General features: G+C 39.6%; 1 protein-coding gene across 1 annotated transcript; it reads right to left on the bottom strand.

Annotated features, from left to right (window-relative positions):
* Nucleotides 1–16,861: 16,861 nt before the first annotated feature.
* Nucleotides 16,862–17,461, bottom strand: LOC149251370 (uncharacterized). The gene has a single exon (XM_089453866.1). The coding sequence runs from the start codon at nt 17,459–17,461 to the stop codon at nt 16,862–16,864; it is 600 nt and encodes a 199-aa protein (XP_089309992.1).
* Nucleotides 17,462–19,115: the final 1,654 nt, after the last annotated feature.

Below are 19,115 nucleotides of genomic sequence, written 5' to 3'. Positions count from 1 at the left end.
GGTGCAATCGAGAAGTTGCAGGAAGCTCCAATTTGTATGCCATAGTACCAATCTTTTCCAACACCTTGTACGGACCATAATACTTTGGTGATAATTTATTATCGTTCTTAGCTTGCTTTAGGGACATTTGCTTATATGGTTGTAGCCATAGGAATACCCAATCACCTACATCAAAACTTCTTTCACTGCGATGTTGATCTGCCTGTTGTTTCATTCTATTTTGTGCCAACACGAGGTTATCCTTTAAGAGTTGGAGGACTTGTTGTCGATGTTCGATGTGGTGTTCCACTGCCTGAACCTTAGAATTTTCTCTTAAATATGATGTGATTGATGGTGGTTGGTACCCATAAAGTGCCATAAATGGGGTCATTTTTGTTGCTGTATGGAAGGAAGTGTTATACCACCATTCAGCCAGAGGCAACCATTTGACCCATTGTGTATGTTTATCAGATACAAAGCAACGAAGATATCCTTCCAAACATTTGTTTACTATCTCAGTTTTCCCATCAGATTGAGGATGATAAGATGAGCTATGAGCTAACTGAGTACCAAGACAAGAAAATAATTATGTCCAAAAATTTCCAGTGAAAATGGGATCTCTGTCACTTACAATAATCTTTGGGTTTCCATGTAGCTTTTGAACTGTTTCCATAAATGCAGTAGAAACTGTACTGGCTTTAAATGGATGTGATAATGCACAAAAGTGTGCATACTTGGTAAGTCTGTCAACTACCACCATGATGACACTCTTTCCCTCATACTTGGGTAAACCTGTGATAAAATCCATTGAAACCTCCTCCCAACGTTGGCTTGGAATGGATAAAGGTTGTAATAGACCCGGTGTCTTAATTGTTTCAACTTTATTTTGTTGGCAAACCAAAAATTCCGCCACAAACTTTTGAATATCTGATTTAAGGCCATCCCAAAAAAATTCCTTCTTAACCCTGTGGTAAGTTTTTAAAAATCCCGAGTGCCCTCCTAAGGGAGAAGTGTGCAATTCCATAAGAATCTTTTGTTTTAGCTGGGAATTCTTACAAAGGTATAAGCGATCTTTGTACCATAACGAATCATTTTTCCAGCTAAATATATCAGAAGTACTGGAATCTTGTTGTATCTTTCGAATAAGTGCCCACACTTCTTCGTCATTCTTCCATTCCTCCTTTGCTTCGTTTATCCAATCTGGTTGGATAATAGAGATGGCACACAACAATGCTTCCATATCCTCATCCTTTCTTGAGAGTGCATCTGCCACCACATTTTGCTTCCCTTTTTTGTAGATGATTTCAAAGTCATAACCCAACATCTTTGTGACCCACTTTTGTTGCTCTTCAGAGGATAATCTTTGTTCTAAAAAGTATTTAAGGCTATCATGATCCGTTTTTACCTTGAAGTGTCTTCCCATTAGGTAGGGTCACCATTTCTTAAGTGCATGGAGTATTGCCAACAGTTCCTTCTCATAAATAGCTTTGCTTAAAAACTTTCCCTTGATTGGACGACTTTCAAAAGCAATGGGTCTTTCATCTTGCATTAAAACAGCACCAATTCCATTTCCTAAAGCATCACATTCCACAATAAAGGTTTTTGTGAAGTCCGGTGTAGCTAAGACCGGTGCTTGGCACATTGCCTCTTTAAGATGTTTAAAGGCCTTTGTTGCTTCCGGAGTCCATGAAAATGAATCCTTCTTCAATAATGTTGTTATAGGTGCTGCTATTCTCCCATAATTCTTAACGAACTTGCGATAATACCCTGTCAACCCAAGAAAACCTCGCAGATGCTTTATGGATGTGGGAATTTTCCATTCCTTAATGGCTTTAATTTTGCTAGGGTCTACCTTAACTCCTTCATGAGATACGATATGACCCAAATATTCTACCTCCTGGACTCCAAAGAAACATTTGGATCTTTTTTGCATATAATTGTTTCTCCTCCAATAGTTGTAGCACCTTGTCAACATGTTCAACATGCTCCTTCCAAGACTTGCTGTAGATTAGTATATCATCAAAAAATACTAACACAAATTTTCTAAGGAATGGTTTGAAAATTGAATGCATCAAACCTTGAAATGTTGAAGGTGCATTGGTAAGGCCAAAAGGCATGACAAAAAATTCATAATGGCCCTCATGAGTTCTAAATGCCGTTTTCAGAATGTCTTCAATCTTCATTCTGATTTGATGATATCCCAAACGAAGATCCAACTTGGTGAAGTAAATTGATCCATGCAATTCATCCAGTAATTCATCAATGACAGGAATGGGTAACTTATCTTTGATAGTGAGCTTGTTGAGCTCCCTATAATCTGGACACATGCGCCATGATCCATCCTTCTTATGCACCAATACTACTGGAGCTGAGAAAGAACTTTGACTCGGTTGAATTATACCAGCCTCTAGCATTTCTGCAACCATACGTTCAATTTCACTTTTTTGGACATATGGATATCTGTACAGCCTGATGTTTGGAGGAACACTTCCTGGAATCAGATGAATAGCATGATCATGATCACGCATAGGTGGGAGACCTTTGGGAGTCTCAAATACCTTGGAATGATTTTCCAGGACTTTTTGGAGATCTGGAGAAATAGATGATTCCAATGTGGAAACATCTAGCGAACATAATTGTGCAATGACACCTCTTTGCTCCTTTTTTAGAAGCTTTGTCATGCCATTAGAGCTGATTATCTTTCCTGGTTTCCCTGCAATACCCCTTAATTCAACTTCCTTTCCTTCCACAGAAAATTTCATGAAAAGTTCTTGAAAATTAAAAGCTATGGTACCCAAGGATTGTAGCCATTGGACTCCTAGTACAACATCAGCACCTCCCATTGGAATGGAAAGCATTGGGCTAGTCAATACATATTCTCCCATGGATAGCTTGATATTATGGCACTTTCCAGAACAATTTATTGTTCCTCCATTTGCAATCATCACTTGACACTCTGGTGCTAGATATAGGAAGAAATTCAATTCTTTTGCTACCCTACAATGAATAAAATTGTGGGTGCTTCCTGAATCAATCAACACTATTACCTTTTTCTTCTTGATTTGTCCTTCTATCTTGATGGTTTGTCCTTCTATCTTGATGGTTTGAGGAGTGGTAATTCCTGCCAATGCATTACAAGATATGGTCGGATTTATTTGTTCTTCATATAGGTTTGGTTCCTTGAATATATCCTCTTCTTTTGACCTTTCTTGCTCCTTTTCTTCTTCCTCTTCACAATCTATGTAGAATAATTTCTTCTCAGCACACTTATGACCTTTTGTGTATTTTCTATCACAATTGTAACAAAGCCCTTTTGCTCTTTTTTCTTCCAATTGTTGCGGTGTCAACCTTGTAGGTTGTGGAAGACTATGGGCAACAACACTTCCGTCTTTATAGTTGTGAATGGTATGCTTCCTAGTTGCCATAATTTTGCTTTCCATTTTTCTTGCTAACCTGAATGCCTTCTCTAATGAATCAGGTTCCCAAAGGCGCACATCATGTTGGATATTATCCTTTAAAGACCCTATGAATACATCAATCCTATGCTCCTCTGGAATATCTTTTACCCTTATGTTCAATTTTTGGAACTCCTCAATGTGCTCCATTATTGAACCCTTTTGTTTGAGACTTATCAATTGGCTAAAAAAAGTGTTGCTTTTTGTATCCTCATAATGTGCTATCAATTCTTCCGTAAAAATTGCCCAAGTGATAAATTGTTTACGAGAACAAAGCCATTGATACCATACAAACTCATTTGGTTCCAAATATAAAGGTGTCATACGTACCTTTTGTGTGTTTTGCACATTATTGAGATCAAAGAATTGCTCCATCTATAATATCCATGTGGCGGGATCCTTGCCATCAAACTTCCTCATATCGATTTTTGGAACATGGTGAGTCTTCGATCCAACATTAGTGTCTATGGTATCATGATTAACATTTCTTTTGTTCTCATCATGAGTTTCCTTTACTACCTTTTCACCATTAGTGACACTTTCTTGTAGCAACTTCTTCAATTCTTCCATATCTGTCTTCAAATCTATCTTCAAATATGCCATGTCTCTCTTCAAATCTGTCTTCGAATCATCCATCTTAGCTTCCATGCCCTTTATCTTAGATTCCACGCCACTTATCTTAGCTTCTGTTAGCTTTTGTGAGCGTGACATTTGTTGCACTTGTTCTTGTAATTTTGATATATCATGTAGCATTTCTTCTTCTTCTTCATGAGTCATGCTAGAGCTTTCAGGTTCCTTACTAGGTGTTTGCATTTTCTTTCCTCATGGCATCAGTTACCGATAATAATGCTTTACTATGCCCTTTGAATTCCGTTAAACCAAGCTTACACAAAAATTAAAAAAAAAAACTACAGACCTTTTTTCACTTTATATAAGCCTGATATTGAATCTGATGTATCTCTGTAATTTCGAATCATCCAGTTCTGAAATTGCTACCTGCAGTAGCCTTCTGCGTCCTCTTTCCAATGCCACAATTCTAAGCCAAATTGGATTCTCCAAGGAAGAGTTATGTGAAATCTCCCACAGTGACTTTATTTTAGACTGGTTCAGTAGATCGAACTTGTACGACGTGCCACGAGTCACTGTTTCAACCTTTGAATCTGAAACACACACACAAGAAACTACAATCCGTCCTCCTTCTGTACCTTTTTACGAAATTTCAATCCGATCCTCAGAGAGAGAGTTATGACGATTTTCCCCAGGTCACCTGTTTTGAATGTAATTCAGGAGTCTGCAAAAAGGCCAACTTCCTCAGATCATATCTCTGAAAATATCGCGCGAAAATCTCTAAAATTCGGACCCAAGGTTCAGCGCCAATTATTCTCAAATGGGTTTTTTTTCGACTTCTGAAACGTCACAAAAAAAAGTTATAGCGAACATGCCACGATGACCTGTTTGGAGCAGCGAAACCCTAGAATCCAAAGCTCTGATACCAAATGTTATGAAACCAGCTCTAGAAAAGATAGAAAAGATAAACCCACGCCTTAGAATTCAGCCTCTTCGAGGGGGAAACCTCCTTTACATTACATAAATGAACAATTCTTGGATGATGCAAATGACAAAACCTCCTTTCTATATATAGGAGTCTAAGGAGTCACAATATAATCCAGCTGACCTAACAATAATAATATAAAGCCACAAAAATAACAATAGAGGGATTCTAAGGGGCACAGAAATAACAATATGGGGGTAATAGGGGCACAACAATATAAATAAGGGGTATAACTACAATAGTAATGGGGTAATCACTAGTATTATAGGGACCCAACACTCTCCTGTAATCCTACACTACTAACTTCTGTGCGCTTGTAGCACCCTGTTAGTGCATGACCCTTCATCTGCACAAAAAGGTTGAGGGAGATCTTCACAATATTCCTCCTGTAGATGGCTGCGTGCTCCTTGACATCCAAAACACTCAAAAAATTCCTAAAGAGTCATCTCAGTTTTGCAGTGATACCTGGTTAAACCTAGATCATCAGTGTTGCCTTTTCTTCATTCACGTCCCGTGACTTCATAGCCATATGCAAATCTATCTGATTGTTCATGAAAGAAATGAAGGCACACAACTAAAAATTTCCCATGTAGGAAAGAATGTTTGCAACCATGTGTGTGCTGACATGTTCACAAATCATGTTACGAAGAAAAATCTCGCAAAGCAAGATTTGATCGTGGAAGTTGCACGTGTTAGCACCTAAATCTTCCTTGGGCTGAAGGAAGGTAAAAATTAGGGTAACCACAAACCACGCTCAGTCTGGTAGCTAGCCCTACCAGAGCAGGAGAGGGCTCTCTCCAAGTCACACTCAGTGAATAGATGATCGAAAACGGTCTGAGATGACTTACAATGCAATATTTACCTTAGGCTAGTAAGTGAATGGGGATTCTGGAAACAATTTTATGAATGACCGAGCTTCAAGGATGTTATGGGACCGGTGCTCAACAAAGAACAAAGAATTTAATACAAAGGCACAGATTATTCTGTGAGGCAAGGTAGGCAGAAAATGTAACAATTTAGTTTGAGGTACCGCGGCATGAATAGATTGCTGAAGAAAGTGAAAAGGGCATAGTGACATGAATCCTTTTCAATAGAAGAATAACACTGAACATGAAATTTTCCCACAGGCAAAGCAATAAAATTGAATTCTACCTAATCTCACTCAGAAAATTTCACTGGAAATGAACATGAATCGAATTATGAAACATAATGAAATACATATGAAAACATAAGAGACACATTTGTTACACTCACAACCACAAGAATCTCATGAAACAGAGCCGCTGCCTTTCATTAATTCTCTGTCAAAAATACACAGTGAAGAAACAAAGTTTCTTTTCCACAATCTCACAAAAGTTACAAGCCAACCCACCCTTTTCAAATAACTTGCATACAATATATAGAATGTGTGAGGAAGAGATAGAACACCCAAGGGTTGGGGAGTTACTCGAATCATTACAAAATGGAGATGGAGAGCCAACCATCAGCTACAGGTGCAGCGCTGCAAACATGACATTTGGCTTGGGGTGACCGTTTGCCTTCCTTCGCCACTTGGATAGAAGCCAATCTGGAGAAAAAACTCTTTAAATGCCACCTTTGGTGCCAAAAAACCGAAGTGTAGATGAGCGGGCCCACTTGGAGAAGTCGCGAACCGAAATTTCGCGAAACGGAAGCAAATTGGCAATTTTTTCCTCTGTGCGCCGCGCCATTTTTTTTGTGCATCGCGCTACTTTGGGACCTGTTTTGGGGAACTTGCAGGTGTCCAAAATGTGCCCAAGTGGGCTTTCTAGAAAGCTTGTCCTGTCTACTTCCTAACCCAACTATAATTTTCAAATTTGGTGCTCGTTTACCCCTCCAAATCTCCATTATCCCAAGACTGCTTTCTGTGTGTCAAAAAAGTGGCAGAGAGGCCATTTTTTGGTGTTTTTTGACCTTTAGGAGACCTAGATTTTGCCCAAATATCTTGTTCGGACACCAGTAGTCATAATTTTCCATGCTAAATCCAAATCTGCAAGCCCCTCCTCATTTGGAGCCCTAGAATTTTAGCGACGTGCCAGTGGCGCGACGCACAGGGAGAAAATCCCTGTTTTTTACCCAAAAAATTACCAAGTGACCAAAATTTCCCCAAATTTTTTGAAATTTGGGCTGGAGGATCTCTATGGGGTGCTATGATGGGCCAAGGAAGCCTCAGCCAAGATTTGAAGTTGATCTTGCTCTTTTGCCCTCTTTGCCCTTCTTGTTTCTTCCCTCAATTTTGCCTTCAAGTTCCTTATCCGGGCCTGTGCACTCATGTTTCACACCCTGTAACGGAAAGCCATATGTCTCAATAGAGCAAGGTCCTGGTCAGCTTTTTCCAGTAGCCTCTCAAAATGCATGTTGACCCTCTCAAGGTTGGCCTCCCGATCCTCGTTGATTGCTTGCTCCAAAGATGTGAGCACAACCCTTCTTCTTCGAGCAGCTTGGCGATGCTCACGAATATTTTGCAGCTCCATGATCGTCTGTTGGTCCTAAAGCTGTTTGTTTCTCTCCTCTAGGTATTTCATGTTCCACTTGTCCCTCTCCAAGTCAAGGGACAAGGACTCAATCACTGACTGCTGCTCCTGGATGATCTTTGTGAGCTCCTCATTTGTTGGTTCTGCATCTGTCTCATCATCCTGGAGGAGAAAAAACTCGGTCTCTTGCTCACCTGATGGCCCTTCCTCCTGCACTGGCTCTTTGCCCTTACCCTGCTCCTATGATGCTGATGTCGGAAGCAAGGCCCCTTCCACCCCGGGTGGAGATAACACTCGCTTTACTGCTGTAAATAAGGGTCTACTGCCTTTTTGATAGGTGATGTATACTGGCATAGTGGCAGTCTCATGTCGCTCATATTGATGAGATGGGCCCCCTACCTCATGCTCTACCTCTAAAACCACCGTGGAGCACTGAAGAAGTCACGGGAGATGAATTCCTCCCAAGCAATACCCTGCAATCCCAACTGATGGTCTACCAAAATCCGGATAAGGGCAAAGTGATACACATTGTTAAGCTGCTGTCGAGGGGTCTTGTGCTGCATGAAATTTCTCATCCTCTCTATGCTCCCGCAGATGAAAAATGGGAGGTTCATCATCCGAACCCTGGTAAAGTGCATGAGCAACCTAATGTGGTATGCATAAAGGTGAGAAAACCTCCCCTCGCAACTGAAGTATTTCATGATCAATTTCATGAGAGGGGCATACTCATCTTTTAGAAATCTGAATGGAAAAACTCTCGTGAGGTGGCTCAAACAGTTGTCTTTGATGTAAGGCTCATAATGATGCCTTTCTAACTTCTTCTTCTTGTGCCACTGCTCTCTAATGTTTGGTATTCCTGTTGCCACTGATATGGTTTCGGGTGTCAATGTGAAAGTGACCCTAGCCAAGATACTCTGTCCCCCATGTAGGTGAAGTGAAAAAAGACAGGCCAACTCATGGTGAACTCTGACATTTGCCACCCTCTGAAAAAATTTGAAACATGCTAAGTGCTAGAAACAAGACATAGCAAGAGGGCATGCCTGCAACTCGGTGAGGGTGTTTGGCTCATCTCTAAGATGTTTGCCACTCCGGTGATGTCTCCTTTGGGCCCTTTCTCCCAAAGCTGTGTCACTATGGGTCTCCTCCTCATATTCTGATGAAACATCGGATGCCATTACTGTTGTTTGTACCCTGAGTTTTATGCTACCCTTGAATTCCAATGAAGCTGGTAGTTGCTATGAAAATATGCCACCAAGGGGATAATAAAACAGGGAGTATTAGGAGGAGAATGATGAAAGGGGAATAGGGGTTAGAGGGAGAGATTTGTTAGGGATTTCAGAGTAGTTTTGGGTATAGTGTTGATGGGGTAGGGTTTGAAACACTTTGGCAGCACTGTCACTGTAGCATAAACCCTAGGATCATGATTTATTTGTGTCTTCTTTAGTTTAATTTATAAATTTTTTTGCATTTGATTTATACTCCTTCAACCATGCTATTCCTTACAAGTTTGATGCAAGAGTTGAGGTAGGTTGCCTACCTTTCAAATTTGGTGAGCCTCCAAAATTTTTTAGGCAAATTGATTGGTTTCTGGGCTTTATCTCTCTGTGCGCCGCGCAAAATGCCCAGTGGGCCGCGCGCTGGGTATGCATCGCGCCAGTGGCGGATTTACACAGTGGACGGGCCCTGTGTGCGCCGCGCCCAATGAGTGCGCTGCGCTCCTTGGTGTGTGCGCCCGATGCTATGAAATCACCCAAATTTTCTCCTAATCATTTGACTCTTCAACTCTTTCGACTATGCACCTTTCTCCCACAGCCTTGCTTGCACAATGAGCTGGTCTTATGGTGATTTTGAGTTGACCAAATAGTGGAGGAATAGGGGGAGGGTTTGGTAATGATTTAGGGTGGGGTTATTAGGAAAAATGATCAAGGGGAGATGGGAAAAATGATAGGTGAGGGGAATAGGTGAGTGGACTGAAACCTTGGCACTAACAACACAATTTTACAACCCTAGCCATCGTTTTCTTGGTTATTTTCTCATGGTTGACCTTATGCATTTTTGGGTGACATTCAAACCTCTTCACAAACACCATATCATTGATAAAATTTGATGAGCAGGTGATGTCGTAAGGCTTACCTCTCGATTTGATAGCCTTCACCAAAATTTTGGGTGGTTTGGAAATGTTTCTCGGCCCCTGATCTATGTGCGTCGTGCACTTTGTATGCGTCGTGCCTATGTAATCCTTTAACTATGGGCTGGCTACGTGTGCGCCATGCCTGGTGAGTGCGCCGCGCTCCTGGGTATGTGCGCCGCGCCCTCTAAAACCTGCTCCCACTCACTTCCAATGCTCCAGTCTCACACTCACGCCTTTGCAATGTCTTCTCCAAGTCTTGTAGCAGCAAAAATGCCTTTGATTTGGGTCAAAACATGTATTTATAGCCTTTGAGGAGATGGGTTTAATTTTTTCTTCCTTGAAAACCCATTTTTCTAATGTTGTGTTTTGCACTTTTTCACCGATTTTTAAACACACTGATTTTCACTTTCCCTTTGACATTTTGGCTCAAATGATGAAATTTTCGGCACATCTTTGCAGGGACCGTATGACAGAGCATTTGGCCATGTAAACCATAACTTCATCTGAAAAGTCAATTGGTGATTTTTTGGAAAATTTTATCATAAATTACCTTGTTTGACTTTTCTTCAAAACAGAGTTTTGAAGAAGAGTCGAAGTCTATCCACGTGATGATGAAGCTCTCTGAACCATAGCTGTGTAAGGGTCTCCCTCTGGCCTGCATGGAATTTCTGACATGTTTCAAAGACCAAATTGATGAATTCCTAGACCCAAACATAGAAAATGACTTTGTCCTGTAAAGGACCAGACCTTGACTGTCATGGACTTTGGTGATTGTTGACAAAAGACCTAAGCCAGCAAGAGCCAGACATGAGGGAAAATGATTAGCATGACTTTCTCTGTCAGATCATGGCATGCCCCTAGAAAAATGCAGCTGAGTGAATGGAGCAGGACACCTAAAATTGAAATGCACAAAGAGTTTTGATCTCTGACGGAGGGCTGACCAGACTGACTCTAACAGCACGCACGGAAAACATCCAAAATAATTTGGGTAGAATTAGCCAAATAGGGTCTATTTTCATAGACTGCATTCAATTGAAACAATAAAAATCATTCCCACAGAAAAATTGGGTAGGCCGAAGAGGGCCTTCTACACCCTAAGAAATTTAGGGCAATTTCATGCAATTTGTTTTTGTCATTTGTCAGATCCCAAACCTGATCCTGTAAAAGCTACAACTGCTCTTATTTCTTCTTCATAGCTACCTCTTTCCCTTATCTTTCCCATTTTTCTTCAAAATCCTTCTCAACCCATTTATCCTTGAGAAAGTTTATAACTTTCTAGTGTGTCGTTACTGAAATCACTCCATCTTGCAACAAGAGTGCCTGCTGCTTCCACTTCGATAACTTAGATATCAATAAAATTCTCTCAAAACACCATCCTGATTCAAAACCCTGTGTTTCTCTACATGCACTATCACTTGGGGGTGTAATAGCATCCTGAGGATTGAGTTTCTCTGTCTCGATTGCTAGTTCTTGTGTAACAGCAGTGTCATCAATGATTTCTTGTGTATCAGTATCATCTTTTCATCCCTGATCAACTTTTGCCTCTACTGCTGGTTCTTGTGTAACAACAATTTCGTCAGTAGGTTCTTTTGTATCAACTCCTAGGTCGCCACCCATGGAATTCTCTGTTTCAGCTACTGGTTCTTATGTATCAGCAACATCATCAACAAGTTCTCGTGTAACAACTTCCTAGGGATTAGTTTGAATCTCCATCGAGGTGGTGCTTGCAATACAAACTTTATATCCAGTTCCTGCTAGGTTTATGGTGCATACTACACACACAGGACCTTGTGCAGAATCTGCCCTCATTTTGTCCACTACTTTTTCCAGAGTATCCAGACCTAGAACCCTTGCTTTTGCTCTACTTTCTTCTAATTTATGCTTTAATTTTTCATTTTTCTCTTCTAATATTTTGATTTTAAGCAACAAATACTGGGTCTCATTCTTCCCTGGAAGAGAGTCTTCTTCCAAATGGATTTGTTCTTCCTCTTTCTACTTCCCCGTGTCCTTGCTCAGTCCTTTGCTGGACGAACATGAAGGTTCTGACCGCAAACTAAATTTTATGCTTTTCTTCAATATTCTGCTGCATATCGGCTTCTTTAATGACCTTTTCTCCACCCTTCCAGTTTCCTCTGCTTCTTTCGGGGCATCAAGGGCTTTATTTCACCTCTTGTAGGAGGTCCTTACTTTTCTACTCATGAATTCTTCCTATCTTTTGCTTTGTCATTCCAAGGTGTCTAGTATAATCAATTTGATCAGACCATGATTGGTGACACAAGTCTCATCATGTGCAACAATTTTTATAGCTGCAGACATGTGCTTGATGTTCCCTAACAAAAAATATGGAATGTTAACCAGCTTCTTGTGCTACGAGTGGTTCAATAATGCAAAATGGTAGTTAAAGACAATTGTTTCCCTTCCCTCGTAGCAGATTTACTCAATAATGTACAGGGAAACATCTCCCCATGGCTAAGGGAGTGACAATATATCAATTCCCCTACCCTTCTTCTCCAATTGTTCCTCTCCTTGAAGGAACTCAACCTTAAGAGAAGGGTGATTGATTTTTCTGTTGAACCACCATTTCCCCGTAGTTTGTAGTGATGTTACACGGGAAATTACTTCCTCTATGACTTCGAGCTTTAACCCCCTGACTTCTGTCTAGTTTCTATGCAGGTTCCGAGCGAATTCCATCGCCACTAACTCTTCTAACCCCTTAAGTTGTTCGAAAAATTTGAACCAACCCACGTCCTTAAAGACCTAGCATGCCTCAGGGAAATTCTCCAAATCTTACATCAAAGTGGGCTCCCGTCAGACTGTTGCTCCTCCCATATCTACCCTAACACTTTGTACTCTGTTCTAGCTCTGAAAAGTTTGGAATGAAGGTGCAATGCTCATTGAGGTTGATGTTGGGGTAGTAAAAGGCAATAAAACGAGGCTTTTGAGTTAAAGAGGATTGTATTGCACACGGTATGGTCCATTATTGGTCTAAATCATGGAGATGCAGTGTTAAACGCACTTTTAATTCCTGACATGATTGGAATAAAATGGATAATGAGGACAAGGTTTTAATAATGATTACCGGTTTTAAATTTGAGATCATATATTATGAAATGACTCGTCCTCTCCCTCAAGTTTAATGCAACATCAATCCTCAGCCATCTAAAGAGATGCCATATTTAATTACCATAATTGTTAAATAGAGGAAAGAAGTGACATACCTTTATGTGATGTACCTAGCATGATGTGGTAGTTGTATGAGTTGCTTCCACGACATAACGCTAATGAACACTCTCTCTTTTCTTATTTCATTTGGCGATTTCGTTGATGTGGCTTCTTATAAGTTGACAATTGTTACTCATGTAACAACAACATGTTTCCATGCTATTTGCACAACCATGTTTTATCTACATAATCTTCCTAAAAATACTTGCAAAGAGAATTTACAAACATATTCTAATAGAACTTGTAACAACATAAAAAATAGAATATACATGAGTTACAAAATTTTGTTACAGAGAGAAAATAAATGTGTAACATCCACCAATAGAATCTGGTTTTCAACTGTCACAATCAGTCTTCTTGTGCCCCAAAAGAGGTTTTCATAGTCAGATTTTTATTTATATGTTTATTTATTTATTTATTTATTTATGTTGGGTTTAACAACTGCCAACAAAAGCTAGTTTCAGTTGTTACACATATTGGAAAATTAAGAAATTGGCAGCACAGGGTAATTATCCCCTGCCTTCATAATCTGAAGGTCAAAATCCTTAACAATGTTGATGAACAATTCCTTTGAGGCAGGTTTGTGATATATCTGAAGACGGTGCCCATTAGAAAACAATGGTGTCCTAGCACTATCAATGGTTACTAAATTTATAGTCCCATTGTCAAATACTACGTCAAATTCATAAGGACCTAGCCACCTGGTGTAGATCTTCCCTTTAAAATCCTTAAATCTTGAATCATACAATAGAGCCCAATCTCCTTTTTGAAATTTCTTCTTTTTAATAAATTTATCATGCCACTTAGCTCTCTGCTACTGGACAATGTTTGTTTGCTAAATAGAAGCTAACCGTTTCTGATCTAGTTCATTAAGTTGATTCAACCATTGTTTTTGTGTTGTTGTCAGATCTAGATTTACCTACAGTGTTGTTCTCAATGTCTAAATTTCGAACTCTATAGGAAATAGAGGATTTTTACCATACACTGATTCATATGTTGAGAATCCAGTAGTGTTCCTCCTTGTATTCTAGTATGCCCACAACGTTTCTGGGAGTTTATCAGCCCAATTGCTTCGATGGCTAGCTACTATCTTGGTAAGAATACCCTCAATAACCTTGTTGGTTCTTTCTACTTGGCAATTTTCTTGTATATGGTAAGGTGAAGGGGTTCTATGATAGATTTTATATTTCTCAACCAGGTTCTGAATCAAATGAGATGTGAACTAGGGGCCTCTATCTGTCACTATTTCTCTACGTACTCCAAAGTGGGAAAAAATTTCTTCGAACAAGAAGTCTAAAACAACCTGATCTGTAGCTTTCACCTCGACCCATTTTGTGACATAGCTGATGCAGACCATAATGTAGGATTTTTGCTGATATGATGGGTTAATTGGTCCTACAAAATCTAGAGCCCATTTCTCAAATGGTTCTAATACTATTTGTTGTCGCAACAACATCTCATATGATTGAAGTGGTTGACTCATTCTCTGTTAGCTGTCACATCCCTTAACAAATTTCTTAGCATCCTGGAATATTGTGGGCCAATAGTATTCCATTGAGAGAACTTTGTATCTTGTTCTCTTATCTGCAAAGGGACCTCTGCAAGGTTCCTCATGGAAATCTCAAAGGATATAAAAAATTGCATCCTCCCTTACACATCTTCTGATCTGATGATCTAGCCCAGTGTGGTAGAGATTTCCTTCTATCCATGAGTATCTAGCACTTTGTTGAATGATCCTTTTCTTTTCCCTATAGGATATTTGTTGCGGGATTTTTCCTGTGGCAAGATAATTAGCTACATCTGCATACCATAGTGAGGGAATTGAAATAGAAAAAATATATTCATCCGAAAAAGAATCTTCAATAAGCATGCTTTCACTACCAATAGTCAGTCTAGAAAGAAAATCAGTTGCCGCATTATCCTTCCTGGGTTTATCCAGGAAAGTTATATCAAATTCCTGTAACGGTAATAACTACTGTGTAATCCTAACATTAGTGACTATTTTTTCATCAAAAAACAAATGGCTGAGCGGTCCATGTGTACAAACACTTTATATCATGTGATGTATTGCCAAAATTTATTGATGGCATTCACTACTGCAAGGAATTCCTTCTCAGTCACCGTGTAATTGAGTTTAACTAGAGTCAAGTTTCTACTTATATAATAAATGGCATGTGATTTCTTGTCCTCTAGGTTGCCAAAAACATCTCGCATAACAGTATCAGATGCATCCGTAGCTAGGTGGAATAGTAGATTCCAGTTCGGACCCCAAAAAATGGGAGCTATTGATATACATTCTTTCAATTTTATAAAGGCTTTCTTACATTTCCTTGTCCATACAAATTCTTCCTCATTCATAAGTAAAGAAAATAAAGGATATGCAATCCTTGAAATTTTTTCTATAAACCTCCTATAATACCTTGCATGACCCAAGAAACTACATACCTCTTTTTGTGCCTTTGGAATTTGGATTTTCAAGATTACCTCTATCTTAGCAGGGTCTAGTTTAATTCCTTCATCTGAAATAAGATGTCCTAGCATGATCCCTTCATTCATCATCATGTGACATTTTTTTGTACTCAGAGCAACATTAGTCTGCACACATCATTCTAATACTTTTTCCAAATTAACTAATGTTATTCTCTTAACCTACAATACGATACCAGAATACCAAATATGCGAAGAAATATACCTAGAACATACAACAATGAGCAATAACAACAAGTATTTTATTATTCAGAAAGCAAAGTTTACTTGCCTCTTCGAGGGGCCAACCTCCAATAGAGCTAAGCTCGATTACAAAATAAGACACGATGCTCCTTGCAGGGAGTCTCTATCCTTTATATAGGATTCATACATGCAACACAATGGGGCAATACCATGGTTCTTATTAATACCATCTATCTAATACCATGGCCCATTTGCAACTAACTGTGGTCCTGTCATTAAATACGGGTTAACCACTTACAATTATTAATATGGGCTTTATTGATTTTTTGCTTAACTATAACTATGACTCGATAGTATTACATAAATAAGGGGGTTAGGGTGGGACCCTAACAACTAATGTTGTTTCGAAGGCATCCTCGTAGGGTGTGAAGTCATCCATGAAAATTTCCAGACAGTCATTCAGCAGATCTGAGAAGATTCCTAGTATCACCCTTTGGAAGGTTGTTGGCGTGTTATAGAGTCCAAAAGGAAGAAATTTGTGGGTGAAGGTTCCCCAAGGGTAGGTAAAGGTCATCTTATCTTGGTCTTCCGAGGCAATCTATATTTGGTTGTACCCACTAAACCCGTCTAAAAATAATAATAAAAAATTTCTAGACAAGGTATCCAGGACTTGGTCTATAAATGGCAAGGGAAAATGGTCCTTCTAGGTAGCCTTCTTAAGTTCTCTATAATCCACACAGACCCTCCACTTTCCATTCTTTTTGGGGAAAATGACAAGCATAGATGCCCACTGACTGTCAGAAATGGGATAAATGAAGTTGGCATTTAGGAGTTTCTACAATTCTTATTTTACTACCTCCTTTAATGCAAGATTCATATGTCATTGCGATTGTCTCACTGGATTTCAACCCTCTTTCAAATAGATGGAGTGAGTGCATAGGCTGGGATGGATTCCCTTCATATCTGTATAGTCCCATGCAAATTCCTTTTTGTACTTCGGTAACAGCTGTAACAACAGTATTTTCTGTTCAACAGTCAAGTTTGGATTAAATTTAAGATATTTACCTAGTTCTATTTCAACAGGACTGTTGTTAATACTTGTAGTATTCTTCATCTGTTTAAGGCTCAAATATTCTACAACATCCTCCTCCCCCGAGTTTTCAATGGAAGTAACAGAAAGTGAATTACTAATGAAACCACTTATGACATCATCTTCTGTTTCATCCTTAAAGTATTATGCCTTCCCGAGGGTGAGAAGTGGCTGTGAGTGATCTAACTCGGGTTTAAATTCATCCCACAAGAGGTTTCCTGAAGTCATATCTAGTTTTTCTGGGGGATAAAGGCTAAGATTCTTGGTGGCTTAGACATCAGAAATCATCATGGACCCATACTTGCATCCTATGAATGCATCTGCAGTGGCTAGCCATGGCCTTCCTAAAATTAAAGGATGCCCCCCAAAATTTGATTTAGTTTGTAAAATAAGGAAGTCAGCAGGATATCGCCAAGAATCTACTGTAATCACTACGTCTTCTATCATTCCATTGGGTTTGACACGTGACCTATCTGCTAGTTCCAATACTGTAGGTATGTGTCTTAGTCCATATAATCCAAAGGCGATGAAGATTTCTTTCGCCATTACATTAATGTCTGCCCCTAAATCAATCAATGTATCGGTTATGGGCTTGCCATCGATGTAAACAGTGATAGTGGGATTCCCGGGATCATTATATTTGGTTAAAAGGGGCTGATCAATCATCAACTTGGACAACTTTCCCATCACCTGAATAGTAGCAGGGTCCTTAGGCTTCCTTCTAAGATTTTCAACACACAAATCCATTACTATTTTAGCATAGACATCCACATCTCTGATAGCTTGTAGTAGAGGGATTTGTATAAGTAAGTTTTTCAACTCCTTGAGAAAATTCGATTCCAGGAGTGAAGTCATGCCAGTTTCTGCCATCCTTCGAGGATATAGAGGATCCTTAGTTGTTATAGTCAAGTCGGTTGTTACAAGTGTATCATCTTTACTCGGACTAGTTGTTACAGGTGCAATGGTCCCCTCTGAATCAGTTGTTACAGCTATGACAATGACTTCAAAATTTGTAGAACCCCCCTTAGGTGACTCACACTCTTCTTCAGTTATAATAGGGGAGAGTTTTGGGTGAACTACTTTCCCTAATCGAAGATGGATTTCATTATACCTGACAAGAGTAATACAATAATCCTGAAAGGTGGTCGCAAGTTCAATGTTCTAGGTTGCCTTATTGTTTGGGTTAGGGTTAGGTTGCATAGGTAATTAGGGTCGTATAGACGGTGTAGCAACAATTGCTTGAATAGGTGGAAGTTGTAACTGCTATTGTGTTGGTATTGTCAGAAGAACTAGTCCTAGGGAATTTCCTCTCCAATTTTGATTCGAAAGATATGGTTGTGATGGAGGGCATAGGAAAGGTGACTAGGAAGACCACAAATTCCAAGGTGAAGGATATTGTGCCAGAGGAGGGGTAGAGTACTGCCATGGAAATTGCTGAACATTATGTGTACTATTCCATGGATTGAAAGAAGAGAAATCTTGAGGCATACCTGGGGGTTGTGATTTCCATGGTTTCCTGAATCCAATGAAGTAGGAAAACGAAACCTCCTCGCTTGATTCCTTAAGCATGACTTTCAATCTGGGAATCTCTAGTCAATGACCTATCGAGTGCTCTAGATCACAGATGTTTCACAGGGCGATGTTGTTTACCTTACATTCCTTCTGGGAATTCTTGTCCTTGCATACCGAGCATAACATGGCTAAAGTTGCATCAACCTCATTTTGTGCTTTCTTCACTTGTTCTGTCATTATTTGAGAAGACAGGGTACTAAGAAGATCGGTTTTAAGATTCTCAAACAAGTTCCCGCTTTCCGCCCTAGTCACACCACCATTTGAAAATTTCTGTATTCAGGCAGAGGCATCTCACACCCTGCTTCTCCCCTTTGACAATCATCTAGAGCATCTCAAACAAAGATTTACTATCTCAGGAAATGGTTCCTGAGATATATCCCCTTTTCCTAATAGGTTCGTGGTATCGAGGCAGTCATCTCTCATACCCTGTATGAATATGGTCTTCACGATCTCTTGATCTAAGTCACTCTGTTTAGATCTCTGCAAATTGTAATAGAATCGCTCCACATAATCCTCCGAGATTTCTTCCTCCTTTTGTGTCATCCTAAATCTTTCTTCTTGCAAGTCCCTGGTTCTGCAATAATCCTAATACTTAAATAGAAATGTTTCTTCAATGTCACTCCATGTTTGAATGGTAGTAGAGCCTAATCCCATGAACCATCTCAATGCTGCTGCTTTCAGAGTAGCAGGGAATAATTTCAGCTTATAAGCATTTGAAACATAATCATAGCTCCTGCACAAGACATCAAATTCAAACAAGAAGGTTCCAAGATCTTTTATAGTCATCCCTTGGAAGGATGGAAGAGATGACAAAGGAATGTTTTTCATGGGAGCTTCGCCTTTGATATCACCTATTGGAAACTCAAAGGCGGTGATGGTGGCATATGTTTTAGTGTTGTTGTCATTATTAACCCCCATTGTTGATCGTCCTGATCCTTGTTATGATAGGTCT

This window comes from Pinus tabuliformis, chromosome 7 (assembly GCF_031772625.1).
Source record: "Pinus tabuliformis cultivar Carrire ecotype Pingquan chromosome 7, CPIR1, whole genome shotgun sequence".
NCBI lineage: Eukaryota > Viridiplantae > Streptophyta > Pinopsida > Pinales > Pinaceae > Pinus > Pinus tabuliformis.
This window is presented reverse-complemented; position numbering and strand designations above follow the sequence as displayed.